We start from the raw sequence: 18,600 nt of genomic DNA, 5'->3' as shown, positions 1-18,600 counted from the left end.
AAAGTGCTGTTCTGTAAAGCGTATTTTGTGATACCAAAGTCACACGGATCAGGCATGACCCACTTCAGCAAGGGACTGCTTTGTAGAGGAGACCATATAACTTGAAAGTTAAAGCTGGCTCCCTGTGTTAATTAAAGGGGATTAAACATCCATCATAAGGAAAAAGGGACATTTTATAAAAATCAATTACTGTCCTCTGTGTCGCTCTGGTTTAATACCTGTAGCTTCTGGGAGAAAGAATACAGTATAAAATCCCATTAGTACTTACAGAAGATAGATTAAATATGGTTGCTATACAGCAAGATCAGTCACAAAATATCTGAGAAAAATAACCTTATTACCCAGTCAGGTGTTACAGTGTTGACAAAACAGGACAGAGACATTACACCTCCAAAGTGTATCCATCAAAGTCCCATTATTGAGATGTAAAGTTTCCTTCGGCGCTTCCCTACCCCAGGAAGCCCTCAAGGTAGGTATCACACATTTTTATAGAGATGAAACAAAGTGATGGTGGAGTATCGCAGTGTTTAAAAATATGCTTTTGAAATTGCAAGGGCTGAGATGCACACGTTCCTCCATAAAATGCTGTAATAACCATGAAGTATGAGGCTTGGCATTCAGTTTTGTTGCTTCTGTCATTATAAAAAAAAAAAAAAAAAAAATCAGTCTTCTGTTAGCATCGCCTGACAATATGTTCTATTTTAGATCTTGGCATATGAATGTATAAGGTAATTATACATAATATGTATAATTGATACAGTAGAAACTCCTACCACAAGAGGTTTAATGTAGGGCTGCAAAATGAAATATATTCGAACTTCTGAAAAAACTGAAGACTATGAAAAGGTTGTAATTAAACTACTAATGGGAGAGGGACATTTTATTGTAATTTGAGAAACAAGCAAGAGACTCAATGTGGCAGCTCCCTGCCTGAGAAGCTGAATGTGAAGTTACACAACAGCTCCAGATTCCCAGTATGTTTGATGGGAAGTGCCCACACCTTCCATACTACCTCTCAGTCTGTCAGACTGATTTGAGAGTTACAAACAACAACAGCGTGACTACCATGTAGTCCAGATGCCTGCACCTGAGAGACAGCACATCAGGAAAGATGATCAGCTTCGACATGAGGCAAGTCTAACCCGAAAGGCACAGTAGGGATGTCTTAGCAGCAGCAACCATAATGGCTGAAGACATATAACGGTGGTCATTCTTCTTGGTACAACAAGACAGAATTTAAGAAATAAATGCATTGCAATCTACAGGCACAGATAAATCATTTAACAAGACTGGAAGCAGGAAAAAGCTGTCCTCCATTAACCCCTTTCCCTCATCACTGGATGACCCTTTACTGCTCAAGTACTTCACTTAGTCTGAACAATTTTTTAACCTGCATCCCTTGTGACATGACTCTGAGTAGACAACTCATATTGCTGCAGCCTTTTCTGCTCTGCTTATGGAAAAGCGACGGGAAAGCGTTGGCAGCAGGACTTCTCTGCAGTGACAGAGACACACATTAATCAAAGAGTTGTATGACCAAGCAGATGCTCATTAGGTTGCACAAAGAAGCCATCTTCAGTTGTTGAACCATAGACATTTACTTTAACTCTAATCCCAACAGTCCCCAAAGCACCTGCTTTATAAGAGTTATAACCCAAAATCTCAAAGAAATGAAAAACATACAAAATAATACCTCAGTAACTATCCTCCCTGACCCACGAGACAGACTCCTTTCTCAGCTTATCTTTGTCCACTGAGGTGGCTTCTCATGGTCTGAATGTATCCAGACCTCCCTGAGAAGGTACTTCACCTCTTCCACAGCAAATAAACACCAAGATTTCTTGTAGAATCCACTTGAATGAGGTCTGGGAGGCAAACTCAATTGGCTCGATTTCCTTCTCACCTTGCCTTCATACAGAAACAGAGCTGGTGGCTTCTCACTGCTCCTATGCACTACCCTGCAAAGCAGGGCTTTGGTTGTACAGCCTAGATAAAAGTAGCCTAAGATAATTTACCACAGACATGAAGAAAGAGTTATGGTTTTTAACAGACAATTTTGAGGCAGAACACTACCAATATACAGAGTCCTTGGACTCACTACATAAATATCTCTGACAGCCAAACAATAACTCTGCCTCTTATTTTAGAGCTCAACCCCAAACTGGTAGACTTCGTAACTCTCCACACTCCTGCTGTTCCCCCAGGTGCTTCTAAGATGATCACTGTCAGAGTCAAAGAGTCTATAAAAAGGATGAAGGAAGCCGGGAAATTTCCACAGAGGTGGTGCCAGAAAAACAGAACTAACATTTTAGCCACCTTTCAGTAAAGCCAGGCTGCACCACTGGAATTTCATCACTGAAGTCCAAGAGCTCCCCCAGCTGAGCTCTGGGATGACTGCAATCACAACCAGAAAAGGGGCGATTGCTCAGGTACCTGGAAAGTTCCAGCTCTGCTCAAAGGGTTATTCAGATTTACTCCTCAGAAGCCAATGCTTGTTCACAGAAGAGCTTGAGAACTCATTAACAGAAGCTGTCATAGTGAAGAAAACAAGGAAGAAATGACTTGGGCAAGTGGCAGACTCTTGCCTTATGCTTAAGGGAACAGCAGGGAGCACTGCCAAACCAGCAGTGGCATCCTGTCACAATACATCTATTTTTTGTGTTATACACTGTCACCTATATAAGAAAACTCAGTTGAATGGGAAAACATTTTGCCCAAAACATGGTCTGTCCTCAAAATCCTCATTCTCCCCCAACCATGTAAGGTTTATAGAACTAGTTACCATAAAAAAACCCCTATACAAACACAGAATGGCTGGATAAAAAAATCCTCCCCTCCTTTTTAAGTGGGGTAAAAGTATCTTTTTTTTTTTAAAGGAAAAAACAACAAGCAAACCAAAAACCAACCAGGTGCAGAGCATGTTCCTGCTTTGATTTTTTTAACCAGCAACACCTGAGCTCCTTTTCAAGAAGATTTTATGATTTCTCTTCTCCCATTATAAGCAGTAGTGACTGAACTCTTCAACAACTGAAACGCCTCTTAGGGGAATGTCAGATGTTCCTCAGCACCTCCTCAAAATCCTCAGATTAGACAAAAATAAAAGCAACCAAGAACTTCTAAGATCCAATATTTGCCAGATACAATTTTCCATCTACAATTTCCACTTCTTTCTGATTCTTCACCTCTCCACACAAACACACTACACAAAGGTGTTCTGGGTTTTCCTGTTTGGAGGTTTGTTTTGTTTGTTTCTCTGCTATGCAATCCATATTTCCCACAGAAACAACCTCAAACATAAGAAAAAAACACTGTTTAGTAAAGATGAGGCAACAGCTTTATGCAAGGAGTTTATCATCCTTATGATATACACAGTATGTCGATATCCACATATCGAATCTACAATACTCAAAAAACCCAAAAATACACCAAAAAAAAACCCCAAAAAGCAACAACATGAAGTGCCTAAGATGCATACAAGAAGAAAAAGAGTTTATGTTGGGCTACAAATATTTAGTGTATACTTCATTTAGCATCTCTTCTCCACCTTTTGCTCACAATGTGAGGGTTTGTGGAACAGCCACTATTTTCATGCTGTAGCTAGCTTCTCTGTTCAAGGCAATCTGTTCTTATTTCTACTTTTTGAAAGCGATAGACCCCTATTCTGGGCTCGGAACAAAAAGCAAGCAGAAGACAGATGAGGTAGAACTGATAAAGGAGAGGTCAGAGACAGCCGTGATCGCATGACCCCAACGCAACCCTCAGGCCAGTTGCTTGTACAACTCCGAGCAGCCAGCTCTCGTGTGCTGACGTGCTGAAACTGCCACGCTGAAGACGACACAGGCTTTGCTGGTGGTCACTGTGCTGTATGGGCAAAGCAGAGCAAGTGCTTCTGTGTGCTGGTGGCACCACCTTCTGGAGATGGGCACCAAATAGAACAGATTTTGAATGAACTGCTGCTGAAGATGAAGGAAAAAAATGACAGTATCTAAAATAAGAGCATGTCACATTTAATTCACAGTCCAGATATGTTTCTTGAGATCAAGCTTGTTTAACAGAGGTATCCCAAGAGATTCTGCAAAATCCTTGTGCATCTGCCTGAAAGAGGAAGACTAAAAATCAGGTATGCTGGGGAAACATTTTCTGATGTGTGGGAAAGATTTTTAAAATTGACATTAAGACTATAGCTGAATGTTACAGATTCAGCCCCTCCTTCCACTCGAGACTGTAAAAGAACACTACAGCCATTCCTTACAGCCTCTTTGCTGTTGGTGGCTTTTATATGCCCGCAGGCACCAACAGCCTGGAGACACTTGGTGTCACCGGGGACTCATATTGCAGAGAGATGGGAGGATCTTGTCTGCCACTGCCAGGGCACAATGACAGCAGCTTCACAGTGACATTTAAGTTCTAAATTGCACGCAAATGTCAATATTTATTAGTCACATCAAGATCTTCAGTAAAGCTCTTCTGGGTTGCTAAGTCTCTCTGGTTATACTTTAAAATAGGAGGCTTGAGAAAAAAGAGGAGAGAATGGTTCTTGGTAACTTATTCCAGATTTCCTGCCTTCTTAATTTCGTCCTTATCTATTGATTATTTTTGTGGAAAGTTATTTCCAACCAGTCTATGCATCAACAGTGTTGAAAAATGCTTATCGTGATTCTAAAAATTGGTCATGAAAAAGTAACCCTTTGACCTACCCTGTCCCTGGAGTTGTCAGCATATTTACATATTTAAATAATGGAAACTTTAAAGTAACAGATGTTTCCTGCCTAAAGCACAATGCAAGAACAACAGGCTTTCACTATTAAAGTGCATCTGAAGCATCCACACATTCCCATCACCACTCGCTCTCCCACATTAGTGCGAGTGCTCTCCTGGGCATTAGTTTCCAAAAAGCCCCAAGTGCTGAAATCTGTTTTTACTTGTAATGTCAACAAGTCTCTCTAATTCTGCTACTTTTCTAGAAAGTCAAGAATTAGGCCTCCAAGCAAGTCAGCATGAAAGAAAGTAAAACTGCTTTCAAATGTAGGAGAGGATTACAAATGGGAAGTGAGAGATTAGGTAAGTCTGGTGGAATTAGGTAGACCTGAAGAAAAGGGTATTGCAGCGGTCTCTAAGCAGAGGGCAAAGGCACGTAGCCACCATCTATTAGTACTCTATCACTTACCAGGATTTTGGCTCCCCAAAATGCAAGTAATTGATACTGTAGAGATCCATGTCCTCTGTATGCCAAGCAAATGTCGTCTTCCACATCCCAAAGTAGAGGTAGGGAGTGTTTACACCTTCTATGATAATGCCACATTCGTGTTCCACCATGTCTAGCAGAGTGTTCAAATTGCCAATATTCCATTCTTCCACATCCTGTAATTCAAAATAAATGTTTTGTACTGGAAAGTATCAGGACTTGCTATAGCAGAATAATAGCCCACAGCTTCTTTTCAGTGCCTTAAAATGTGGACATCCTAGTATTATCTGCATTAATGTAATTCCACCTGCTTCCAGAAAGTTTACTTTTAATGTTCATCAATAATCATCAAAATTACAGCATTACCACCACTTTGTGGTAAAGCGATTACCAGCTTCTCACTACATGTGTCACCGAAGAGGCACGTGTATTACGTGATGCCCTACCATTAGGTAACTCTTCTACTAATAAACATAAGATAAACTAAGTGTAAAATACACTTCTCTCAATGACATATTCCATCCAGATGTTCTTCACCTCATGAACATGCATTAGCTGATGAGAAACAGTAGACTTCAATGTGGCCAAAGTGTAGAGGCCTCTACATCAGCTCAGTGCTTCAGATAAAAATAGGTGAGATCGTTTACTGTTACCAATACTCAAACAGAAAGAGCAATAGGAAGTTGTTCTAAATCTGATAGTTGGTTTTCTCTACTTCAATGTGAAATAGAGAAGTCGCATAAACTGGTACAAATCTTTAACCTTGAGACTGCCTGAAGAGTAATACAATCTCCAAAAGGAAACCAACAGTCTCCTTCACACCCCTTTTCCCCAATATACTTTATAGGCACGCAAGTAACTGATAGGTACTTGAGCAATCCCAGCGTGCTGGAGTAACTACAAGACAGTGAAAATCAAGCTGCTCAATATTGAAACTTTCTAAATCAACCTGAAAAAAAATAAACACAGGGGCACGGGGGGAAGGGCTGAAGGAAGAAAGCAGCTGAAAAATGATAAAATAATAAAAAGACACTTTTACATTAACAGGCAGTTTATACTGCAGACAATTAGACAACACTCCAAAAAAAAAGTGGGAAGTTTAGTCACACTTTTGTAATGAGGGAAAAATAAAGATATTATTTGCTTTTTTTAAGGTTGCTAAATCAAATAAATTCTGAATTACTGTTCCTTGATGAGTAAAGAGCAATAAGGAAGTCAGTGTCCATGTTTAAAATAAAGAAAGAGGAGCATTTCACTTACTGCATCATATAGTGAGCCACTGATATCAGCCCCATAAATGGGTGAGACAAATGTGAGATTCTTCCAATACTTGCGCTCTAAGTCTTCAAAATCTTGATGGCGAGGAGTACAATACCTGATAAGAACATGGAAAAGATAAGGATGTGAGCAGTCCTAAGGAACACTCATCACAGACAGACAAACGACTGAGAAGAAGCGTGCATTTCAAAGTAGGCATGCTCAGGAGGTTACTGAAGGGGCATTTCATTTTTAATTCTACTCAGATTCATATAATTTCCTGCCTTTTCAATCTTTCTACAAAACATCTTAGTGCATGCTGACAAACAGGGTGCAGACTTCTGTGAAGCACCAGATCCCTCCCCTAAGGGTGCATGAGATGAAGTTACTACACAGGGAGCTGAAGGCAGGGAAAGCACCCAGGTATGTGCTGTATTAGCACTATTTCAAAGTTGATTGCATAATGTCAGTATTGCTTGAGTTAAAACCCAAGGTACTCCAGAGCTCTGGGAAAATGACTCTGGAAAAAGGACACAACTGCAGCTCGTAGCAGTTGGCTTGTCCCAACTAACTGAAGTGCTCTGCGAAGCTCCCGGTCACTTCGGAAGACACCCACATCATTAGCATTAGCTCAGGCACTCCAAGATACTTGTATTTCTACCTCAGCAGTGGGACACGTTTTCCAGAACAACTATTAATGTTCCGAGAGCTGTTCTTTGAGTCCCAAGCCATTCTTTTCAGGTGGATTCTTAGTCAAATACTGATTTCAAATAATCCTTCTACACCAACTCCCAGAAAAAGATTTAAGATACACCAGAAGCCACCAAGTTACAAACTTGTTTGAGATTCTGAATGTCAGCTTTCAAGAAAAAGCTGTTTCCTTAAAAACACTTCCTATTTAACAAGGCTGCATTTTCTTTTCAGCTTGTTTCTAGAACGAAAGGCTTTCCACACAACTCCCCCATTCACAATGTAAACGCATCATCAACACCAACATACTTCTCGCTGTTAGCCAGACGCCGGTACTCTCCCACAGTCATAGGTTTCTTCTGTATATTATACTGGGTGAATAACCCAGACTGTCCAGTCACCACCTGCTGAATGGGAGCTGGGATAATCATGTCATCTATGTCATCGTAGGTTCTGCGGGGCTTCCATTCCTTGGGAGGAATCACCTGGAATTGGGAAAATAAAAAAAAATAAACCACTTCATGTTCACAACAGGCAAACACAACTTCTACTGAAGAAAAAACTGTTGAAGTGGAAGGTATTTCATCCTGCTGCTGCAGGTTATCAGATAACAGCAGCAGCTCAAATAACCAGCACATATGACAAGACACCTGTTCTGCATCTGCTGAAGCTCAGGACTAGCTGACATGGTTAGAGGGCTGATAGCCCGCCTGCTAGCTGTCCCATCAGCAGTGTCACAGAAGATGGCCAGTGATGACTAAAAGATATATAGTTATTCCAAGGAAATACACTGCATGCCAGAAAGACTGCACATGCTTTCCCTTCCAGAATGGCATTCCTCTCTCACCTACCATTCCACAAAGCTGCATGAAGACTCCAACAGCTTTGTCAGTGTGTTGCATCTCTAGAGCTCCGCAGCCTTTTATAGTAGTCTAAACGACTGTTCCATCTAGAAGATCACTTACATTAGGGTTTTCTTGAGGGGTTGGGGTTTTGTTTGTTTGGGATTTTTTAACTAGAAAGGATCAAAATCCTGTTGTATTATTGCTGTTGATGTTTCTGTATTTGTAGGTGACACACTGAGGACCAACTCCTTAAATGAAAAGGGCTAAGGGGTAGAGAAGAACAAAAGAAAACCCTGGGGAATGCATCCAGAACTCTTTCCTCACTCTTGAAGGCTGTGCAAAAAAAAAAACTGCTGCAAAGCAATTGCCGAGTCTGGAAGAAAAAGCTGTAATTTTAAACAGAAAAGCTGCCAGTAATTCTAGGCTCAAGATCAGAGACCAATCAGCAGGACATTCAGCGGGCACGTGGAATGAAAAAATAAAATATCTGCAATCTAATTTGGTGTAAGGATTAACCAAAAAAGTTACAGGAACTGGAGGACAAGTTATTGACTTTCCTGGGCATGGTTCCTCCAGGATATGAGCTCTACTTCCATTACAAAGCTCTGAACTGCAGTTGCAATAGAGAGAGACAAAAATTAACTTGAAATGCTCAGATTTAGTCCTACAAGTAGAGCAATTCTTTACAACACCTGGAATTCACCAACAACCTTTATTAAATAAACCTACCCTAGCAGACTCATGGACTGTAATTGCTAGTACACTTGAGTGGACAAGGAAACATTTCACAGAGCTTATTATCAATACCCAGCTCTATTTAGAACTGTAATAAAAACAGTAATTGACCTATGGTTTAGAATAAGAATTATTTCATGCCTAACAGCTTTATTTCTCTGCTGTGCTTTATTAAGCTCTGCTAAATACCATAGGTAACAACTACGTCGTCAGTACAATTGATCTCCCTCAGCCTATGGTGCAACATGACACAGCCACACAAATACTCTTTCTAATCAGTAAGTCCTGGTTTTTTCCATGCAGTTTTATGTCAAGTATGGAATTTAGAAGCTTCACAGGAAAAGTTCTCATAACGTTTCACCAGTTTCAGTGTTAAGAAGTGGACACCTTACAGAAAGCAGAGGCTGGGGATGGCAGCGTTCAACCACCTAAGCTAGAGCAACCCACCTTGGCCAGCCCTGCTCGGTGAGCTCCTTGCGACTCCATGTAGGCAACGTACTTCCCAAAGTCCCGGAACTCCTCAAGGGTGGGACGAAAGGTCATGATCTTACAGCCAGGGTTCGGGGTTTCCGATCCCATACTTCTAGGATGGCGGTAGCGCCTGAAGAGGGGAAACAAAAGAGGGAGAAAGAAAGAAGTGAGGCAGAAAAAAAAAATACTGGTTAAAAACCTTTGGTTTCTTTCTACTTGCTTTAATGAATTTCACAGAAATGCATGGATATATTTTTTATTTCTCTCCCCTACTCCCCCAAGAAAGTATTTGTAAGAACTATCCTCTAATGTGGATACGAAGAGCTTCCGACCAAAAATCCACAGAGTCTATTTGTTAGCAGGGCCCTAAGAAGGGTCAGGTATCAGGGAACTCCTGATACCAGTATCATCTGAGAGACCAGAGGGGGCCTAAATATAGATCATAGACTTAACATCGCCCCATCCATTCATCATATGAGGTTGTGTCTCATCAGAGTGGCGGTCACAAACAGACTTCTCACTACCTTCAGCATCTATTCAGTGCGTGTGTGAAAGTAGCTGCCCCTCAAAGTTTGCCACCAGAACGCTTCACCCTTTTCTGGTTCAAAACCAGCAGCTCTGGCCAATGTTCTTTTTTTTTTTCATGTTCTAGGCTACACTAAAAATTTAAAAAGTCGGGTTTTTTTAAATGTAACTTCATTGCACTTTGTATTTACAATGTACATAGACAAAATGAAGTGTCAGACAATTCTTAAAAGAAATGTAGATGCACAATTTCAAAACATCTTTCAACGCGAAAAGCAACATTGACCAATTTACTTCAAAATTTGCGGGGCGGGGGGGGGGGGGGGGAAATCCAAAACAATTCAGGATGAAATCACAATTTTTAAAATGGACCTTTAACGTTATACTGGAAACTTATAAGGCAAACAAACTGGTTTAATGGTGTTTCAGTTGCAAACATAGCTATGAAAATACTCTCCATGTCAGCAAAGCAGCTGCAGCACATACAATATGCTCAAGCTATCACGAGAGGGCAGTACGGGGCTTTTAAGGGATAAAAGGTGCAGCAACACTACGTCAAATGTGACTTCTAAATCACAAGCAAAGTATGTTTGGATTTAAATTGATTTCAAACTAGCCAAGTAGTATTCCAGATGCTACTAAAAGTACTCTGCGTTAGGAAAAACGAAACAAAAAATACTGCTATATTGGTGTTTTAACCAGTGAGCATGGCACAAACCTCACACTTCTCCAAAGACAGCAGACACTCTCACCTGCCTCCTACAATGAAAAACATCATCACACATTAATTTGGACAGACTTAACACCCAGCTCACCCACAGCACCAAGGTTTCCTTTACAATTTCAACCAGGTAAAACATTTTTTTTTTTTCATTTCAAAGGCAATTGAAGAGTTTTGACTTGAAATTTTAAAAAATATAAAATTTTAGAATTTTTCAGAGTAACTTTTATGTAAAATCTGTTTTGAAACAAAGGTCTGCAAGTCTAAGCCCTTCCCCAAGGCAGTCTTTAAAGGACTGTCACACGTAAAATCACAGCCTCTCACGCGCTCGTCCTATCCTCTAGCATCTGCCTGGTGCCTCCTCAACCGCAGTGTCACTGCGCCCCTAAACGAAAGGCGATGTCAGGAGAGCTCTTCCCAAGCCAGGAGCCAGAGATTCAAGGCACACTCTGTAATAAAATCAAACTATAAACCCCAATATTGCACAATATCCCAGAGCAAAACCAACTGAGGAAAAAAAACACCGTTTCATTCCCTTCACCCCGACAGATACTTCTAACAGCTGCACTTCCAACAGAAATTGTTGCAGTCTTAAAACAAAAAGGCCCTTTAACCATCCCTTCCTATCTTCAGGGTGGCCTTGCTCAAAGAGATTTCCAACCTTGCCACACAGGAAAAAAAAAAAACAAAATCACTACGTTTCACGGTCAACATTTTAAGACAATTATACTTGGTCCATTGCCACAAGAACAATTTACTACACAAATGTTTTGCAGAAATACAAGAAGAAAAAAGCATCTCCCGTCCCCAAGACGAACCATGGGAGCTAATAAGCTCTGGGCATCCATCTGCCGGAGGTTGCCTCCAAACTACTGAAGAAAAACATTGTTACCAGGAAAATAAGGCTGATCCTAGCGAAGAGTCAGAAGAAAAAGAAAAGTGATTGTTGGAGAAGTGGGACGCAGACAGAAACCATCCCCAAACTTCTATTCCAACGCAATCTTACTGAGAATGCTCCTGCTATTTTTAAACCGGGTCTAGAAATGCCACGAAAGTTCAGCCGAGCGGGAAGCACCAAGTCAGGCTCTGCAGCAGTGCTGCGCACCGGCTGATCAGGGTATCTGGCTCAGGGAAAGGAACTTGAATTCCGTCCTGAGGAGGATCCGTGCCAGCACCATCTGCTCCAGGGATGCCTTCCCAGTATTTGCAGCTTTACCCACAACCAGGAAAAAAAAAAAAAATAGTCAAAGCCAGGTTTTATCCCATCCTTCCTCAAGATGATCTCTAGCAATTCCAGTTTTTATTCAAAGAATTGGGAGCAAATAGTCAAAATACATTCTCCGATGGGGGGATCAAAACCTACGTCATGTAAAACTTAATTAATTAAAGGGTCTACCTGCCTCAATACATGCGAAGTCACTTGGCACTCTGGAACTCTGTAGTGCAGAAACAGCAAAGCACAACCAATTTTTTCATGTTTAATCCCACCTCTTTATTCTAAGGAATATCTTAACACCTACCCTAGATAATGTTTGCTGCAATGTATGTTCACCTAATTAAGTTGTTACAAAAAAATTGCCATCGAGTACACGGGAAGGGAGAGTCAGTTCAACTACTTCAGTCAGAGAAGTGTCCAGAGCCTTTATGTGCTTCCCCTCACCAGCCCCAAGGAGCTCGAAAGCCCCAAGGCACAGAGAAAGCTTTAGGAGAAAAGAAATTCTTAACTACTGTGCATACAGCACACTAATGTATTTTGGATAAATAGCAGCAGTATTTACTGTTATCTCCTTCCCAGGTCCTCGTCTCATGGAGGACAAGCCCAGGGCTGCGACAGGAGCCCAGCCACGCTGCAGCTTCCTCGTGGGATTTTCAGGAGATAGCCTCAATAAACCAGTGCCATAATAAACTCGCCAGCATCACTGAGGAAGATTTCACAGCAGAATCCAACTATTCTGAGAACACTGGAAGCATTTTTCATTCACGGCTCTGCCGTGCAGCGGGGTCGATGGTGACGATGTGAACAAACTCTTTTCTCTTCATTATTAATAGTGAAAAGGATGATTTTGCAGAAAGAGTCTAAGCCCCCTATTAGTTCTTGAAAAGAAGTATTAAGGTATTTTTCTCAGCTGGGTGCATTCTATTTCTTTGTGAGAGAGAGTACCAACCTGAAGTATTATGAAAACCTTCTAATTTGCAACTGCAATAAGGGAACACTAAAACGTGCCTCCAGAGGGATGATCTCGGTGGACACAAAGAGCGGAGTTTTTAATTTCAATGACTTTTACAGGAGACTTTTCCCTCTAAAATCAATGTGAAATAAGACACTTTTGTGACTAAAATCCTACACCTGTTGATTGAAACCTTTGTATAGGGCACAGAAAAAGCCCAAGAAACCCAGCCAAGATCAACGACCCGTGCTTGCTAAAGGACTTCCAGGATGGGGAATCCTTCTTCCAGGGAAAGACTTGGGACTTTCAAGTAGTTTCCAGTGTTCCCCCGCTACTGATCTCAGAGGAGTGGGTAACGCCAACCCATTCTCCTCCGCTTTTGAGTCAGGGGGTAACTTTGACTCAAGGTAGTGACTATTAGTGGAAACAAACCTGCCTTTAGGCACCAGCGCTGGAGCTAAATACTGTACCTGCACCCAGGATGCACGCCAGAAAACACAAAGCAAACTACTCCTGTTTTACTATAAACCCTCTGTTATCAATCTGGATTTGAACAGTAAAAACACAGCAGAATTTACGACAGGACTCACTTGTTTATACAGTAACACTGAAGACCATCTTTAATCTTGCTAAACAAACTTAATACGCTCTCTGGGATTATCAGTTTCTTCCATAAACCAGAACACGTGTATCTTCAGAGCCCTTTAAAGAAGGCATCAGGTCTAAAGGTAAACTTCAACCCAAGCGATGTATGCCCTGCTACCACATGCATTACACTGTATACAACAGGCAAAAACAGTTTTGAACAACTTGCTGTCTCTCCAAAGGCGCAGTTTTCCCACCGCCAACCCCCAAAAATCTCTTGCTGGCTTTTTGCCAAAGGCCTCAAAACCACACAACCAAAATTCACAAAGATGAAGGAAAAGGCCCTTTGGAACAGATGCCTACAGCAACAAAGGAGAAAGTAGGCGTTCAAAAGCTGGTTGACAAAACCATTGCCTGCGAGCCACGGGCAGCAAAAATAACTTTGTGAAAGAGGATACAGAATATCCACAGTGACTCCACGAGATTTCATTTGGGTTGTGATGGAAGGGGCTGAAAACACACGCGTTAGCCTGACTGCACTGGGGGTGGGCACGCACGCTGGCACCGGTGTCACACCCCGCTGAAGGAAAAACAACCACAGCCATCAAAATTTCACAGAATAAACAAAGCGCTGGCCACAGTTTGAAGCAAGAGGAAATTTCACAGCGGTACCAACTTGGATAGCTGCTGAGCTCCCATCCACGGCCATTTGTTCTTCTCCTGTGCCAAACACGATGGTTTGTGGTGCCACAGTGCAAAACGATCAGGGAGCTGACTCTGGTTACACGGCTGTGCTTTAAAACAAGCGTGTAGTTGCAAGGGTAGGACTTCTAGGGCAATAGTGCAAAGCCACCACCTCAAACCACAGCCTCAGCGTGTGATGAAGAGTTTCAAACATCTTAAACTGTTATAGGAGAAGTCTTCATGGACTAAACTTTTCTAGAAGGCACACTTGTAACAAATTCTCCTCCTACAACACAGTCTCTCTTCCCCAAACAGAAGAGCTTGTTATCTCCTACACAAACTGGAGTTTGTACAGGCCTAAAAATGGATTGAGGGTTCCTGGTGCTCCTCAAGCAAATCACCCTTTTATTACAGAACACTGAACCCACTAACTCTTAATCTAATCAATGCAGACAACAAACATCACTGCACTTGTAACACCAGTAAAACTGCTGTTAGCAGTTAAGAAAATTAAGTTCCACAGCTCATTACACTATGTAAGGACAGTGAATTATACACCCTTGCAGGAGACCAGCTAAGGACAATGCACGCCAAACCAAGGCAGGAAAGTGTCATAAGTCCCACATACTGAGGAGGGAAAAAAAAGAGGAGATATAATGAGAAGATCTAAATGAGGCACATCTAAATAGGTTAGATAATTGAAGACATAAAGATGTATCCACCACAAAGCACAAAGATCTTTAATATATAACAAATTATTCATTTCAATGCTGAAAACACAGCAGCTCACTCTTTGGGGAAGAAATTCTGAGTGCATTCTACTCTTGAGTGGAGGAAGCTGCTAGCAGCCAAATAATTTACTGTTTTAATATTTTAGAAAGATAAAGAGAGATGCTGTATCTTAAGCAAGGCCCTTAAATCATAACAACACAATCTTAAAACTTCCCTTGCCCTCTATTTTTCATTATAACCCTCTGATGTGTCAGAGCACAAAGCCTGGCAGCACTGCGTAACACAATGGGGCAAACTGAGTATCAATGGTAAATTCTCTAACCTTGTTTCAACACCCAAATTGTTCAACTTTCTGTCTTCTTGCCTCACCTGGCAATTTCCCTTGAAAAAATCACATCTATTGATCCACACACATCTACTAAACCTCCCCTGCCCTTTCAATAATAACAAGAAAAAGAGAGGTTTGACTCATCCTAGGATTCCTCATCCTAGAGCAGGCTGGACAGCATATTAACAATTCCTCATTACCTCACCATGGTGCCCACCAGTCAACACGACGTGCCTTACTTCGGGGTCATCGAGAAGCAGGTGACCATGCGTGTACCACCGTGTGCTCTCAGGGAACTCTGGCAGGATGTTCAGTGCCATGGAAATCCATTCTCACCTCATCACTTACGCCACAGTGCCCCGTCTCTGCAGCTGTACCCAGTGAGACCACGCTGGCAGGACATCGTGGTGGGCAAAACTTTAACACAACTACTTCTGTCAGTGTTTGGAAAACCGAAAAACCGAACAAAGGATTTAAACTTGGTCGTTTATCTCATTGTCCTCAATTAAACTCTCAACCAGATTAGTTTTATGCCCATTCTGAGGGAGATGAGGCCAAGTCCGGCGCTCATGGAGTGTGGGAGGAGGCAGAGCAGCCTCCCTCGCCTGCAGTAACGCACACTGCTCTCAGCAAAAACAAAACCAGCCTGTACAGAGTCAATCAGACAGCCAAGCACCATCACAAGAAATCAGAATTCACAGCCTTGATGCAAGTTTTTACCTCCCTCTGCTCTTTGCCAGAAGGGCTCTGAGAAATGGGGGAACTTCTGCCCCAGGAACCACATCCCCAGGCTCGCACCTGTACCTGGCCTTGGGCTGCAGGCTCCCTTCAGCATTAATACATAGGAAAGCTTGCAGTCTGTGAGTTTTGCCCAAGTCCACTTCAAGTCCCTGGTAAACTTGAAATGAAAGTAAATTTAGTTGAAGGGAAAAAAAAATAAGCTGATCCTCAACTGAAAATACTGTAAAGTTACAAAATGAAACAAAAAAAACAACAAAATACAGATTTCAAGTGCGCCTGAATTAACTTCTGGTTCTGACTCGCTTAGTATTTCTGAGGCATTTCACATACAATAAGTTAAGAACAATAAGTTCATGAAAGAATTCTTTAAATTTACTTTTCACTCTTTGACTACTAAGTACTGAGTGCAAATATTAATGGAAACCTCATGTGTTTATTTGAAATGGCATTTTTTTGATGAATTAGGCTGGAACTTAGAGGGCAGATTCTTCTATTTCCATCTACTTCCTTTCTCAGTAAGCCAACTAATTATACTCAAATTTACATCTGGATTCTCAGGGATCAGGCACTATCAAAAGTTTCTTAGCAGAGGAAAAGACAAACTTTTGCAAAACATCAAATAACATCTGGATATAAAATAAGCAATCGTGTATCACTAGCTTTAGAGATAAGCTAAGACAACTTTCCTTTCTTCCCGAGAATCAGATTACAGCATTTAGAGAAAGAAAGTGTAAATGTGTAAGTTTGCAGTTCATCGTGGTGTTGCTCAGCCCAGTTTTAAATGACTGTAAGATTACAGCAAAAATTTTAAAATAACACTTTTTCCTCAAGATTATTTATATATTCAATTCATTACATGTTTAACCTCCAAATTGCTTTGAGCTTTTTATATCCTTCATAAGGCCTTAGTAAATATTACAAGATTTGAGAAAGAGGAACAGAGACACAACGTTCCCATACAGGCAGGGCGAGTCCCCACCAGCTGAGGGCATAAAGATCTGGGATTTGACAAATTAGAGTATCCCCTATTAAATTTTACACTCCATAAAGCTTCTCCAGAATTCCAGATCCTCCTGTACTTGAAATCAAGCAGCAGATGCAGCTCATTAAAGTAAAATATAAGTTTTCCCTCAAAAAGTTTTCCCTCAAAACATGCTCTTAGCTAAGTGTACCGTTACTCACACATTTCTTCAAACTGCAGCAAAACTATTTAGTCACAAACAGCATTTAAAAGCAGAAAAAGTGTTTAGATTTAAAAGCAATAAATCTGTAAGAAATCAAAACCGTTCATTACCGCCTGAAGCAAGGTAGCCAACATGTAATGGTTATTTCTGACTAAATTCAGAATCAGTAGCCAACTGTCTCCCTCCTCAAATGCAAATTTTACCGAAAAGGCAAGATAAACTCATCCTAAAGCCACACAATTCAGCACACCACTACTGAGACAGAATCTGCAACCAGGTATTTTACTGCATGACACAAGTTACCTTTGCTGTCTTTTATTATCTTTGCTATATTTACTGCAAGGCTATAGAAGTATTTAAAAAAAAAAAAGCATTTCATCTGGACTGGTTCTTCTCGGCAGCTCTGCTGGGACTTGGGATCTTTGGTGCCAGGTACACAAAAGTACTTCAGGTTCACTTTGCCAGAATATGAAGAACAGCATTTAGGAGCTCACCATTTCAAACGGCACGACCACAGTGAAAGGAGAAACCTCCTGCCCACACCTGGAGCAAATGATGCAGAAAAAGTACCTGCTTTTTATGAAAGTACCTGCTTTTTACGTATTCCTGCTCAGTTTGAACAAGAATTCAAAGTCTCAAGGCACAACACCTGAGTTCAATGCAGCAGTGCTGCAAACCTTAAAATAAAGTAACCCATAGTCGATTATTCCTCTCAGAAAGCGTCTACATTTCAGAAAACTTGATTACTGCACAGCTTCGTACAAAAAGGTAATTCCTGTATCAGATTAATACCTTAATGAGGACTAATCCCCACAGTCTTCCTTCAGCAAACGTGCCAGAACTACAAGCCTGCAGCAATGTTCTCAGTAACTTGCTCAACTTCTTCTCCAGCTTGCTTCAGATTTTTTCTAAGACAGAATTCCAACAAATGGGATTGCTCTAAGTATTTTTGACTATTTTGCCAATGTAAAATCCAAATCATGGTTGAATTTTTTGCACAAGGTGCTTTAGGTCCTGCCTAGAGTGGGTGTGACACACTGACCCAGATTCCAGGCTTAAGAGCAGTTGCATTGCCAGAAAATTATCTACTCGGGAAGAGAGGGAGCAAGAGGCAAAGCCAGCAGGAGGAAGAACAGGACCAAGCAGCATGACATAGCTCACACAGCTCCAGAAGTGGACTCCAGCAGGAATACCTGTCCTCAGCTGCACCTGTAAATAACTCCTCATCACAGAGAGAAGCAGGTGGAACCCCACAGCCTTCTGTCAGGCTTTTCATCTCTCATTTCATATCCATTTCACACCTCCTAACCAAAATCGCAACTGAAAGAAGTGACAATTTAATACCTAAACTAAAGCAAAACTTAGGAGAAAACCAAGCTAGTTTCACATCAGCTTCAAGGTAACTTTAGACAATTTGAATCTCTCCCAGCTCAATTTTATGCAGTTCTCTCTGGAAGCTACAGCTCCAAACCTTAACACTTACACCACAGCCAAAGCTGCGCTGCTTGTTTTGCCAACACAGAACTGAGAACAAATGTGGCAAACTTCATACAAACTTCTCATCTACAATGAAAAAAAACCCACAGAGGCTCAGCAAAATCCTCCCCACTACACTGAACGCACATCAGAAATTGTAAAGGAATATCAGAACACCACAGAAAATCATCTTAACACACCACCAACGTCCAACATTGTCTTCTTAGGCCATGTTCAAATACAGTATTTTTAAGAAATAGGTTTAGGAAACAA

The 18,600-nt window shown here is 41.2% G+C and overlaps 1 protein-coding gene across 3 annotated transcripts in view; it reads right to left on the bottom strand.

The window, feature by feature from the left end:
* The window catches only part of KDM4B (lysine demethylase 4B), an 85,639-nt gene that overhangs the window by 63,110 nt on the left and 3,929 nt on the right, over positions 1-18,600 (bottom strand). For 2 of the 3 annotated variants that reach the window (XM_068420470.1, XM_068420472.1), the window contains exons 2-5: positions 9,160-9,313; positions 7,442-7,617; positions 6,446-6,560; positions 5,168-5,361 (exon numbers count right to left, since the gene is read on the bottom strand). In XM_068420470.1, the coding sequence (XP_068276571.1) occupies positions 5,168-5,361; positions 6,446-6,560; positions 7,442-7,617; positions 9,160-9,291 (617 nt within the window). In that variant the 5' untranslated portion in view covers positions 9,292-9,313. Of the gene's footprint in view, positions 1-5,167; positions 5,362-6,445; positions 6,561-7,441; positions 7,618-9,159; positions 9,314-11,247; positions 11,326-18,600 lie in introns of those variants that run through there. The other variant, XM_068420471.1, reaches the window with a different exon arrangement.

Source organism: Nyctibius grandis, chromosome 31, assembly GCF_013368605.1.
Source record: "Nyctibius grandis isolate bNycGra1 chromosome 31, bNycGra1.pri, whole genome shotgun sequence".
Classification (NCBI taxonomy): domain Eukaryota; kingdom Metazoa; phylum Chordata; class Aves; order Nyctibiiformes; family Nyctibiidae; genus Nyctibius; species Nyctibius grandis.
This window is presented reverse-complemented; position numbering and strand designations above follow the sequence as displayed.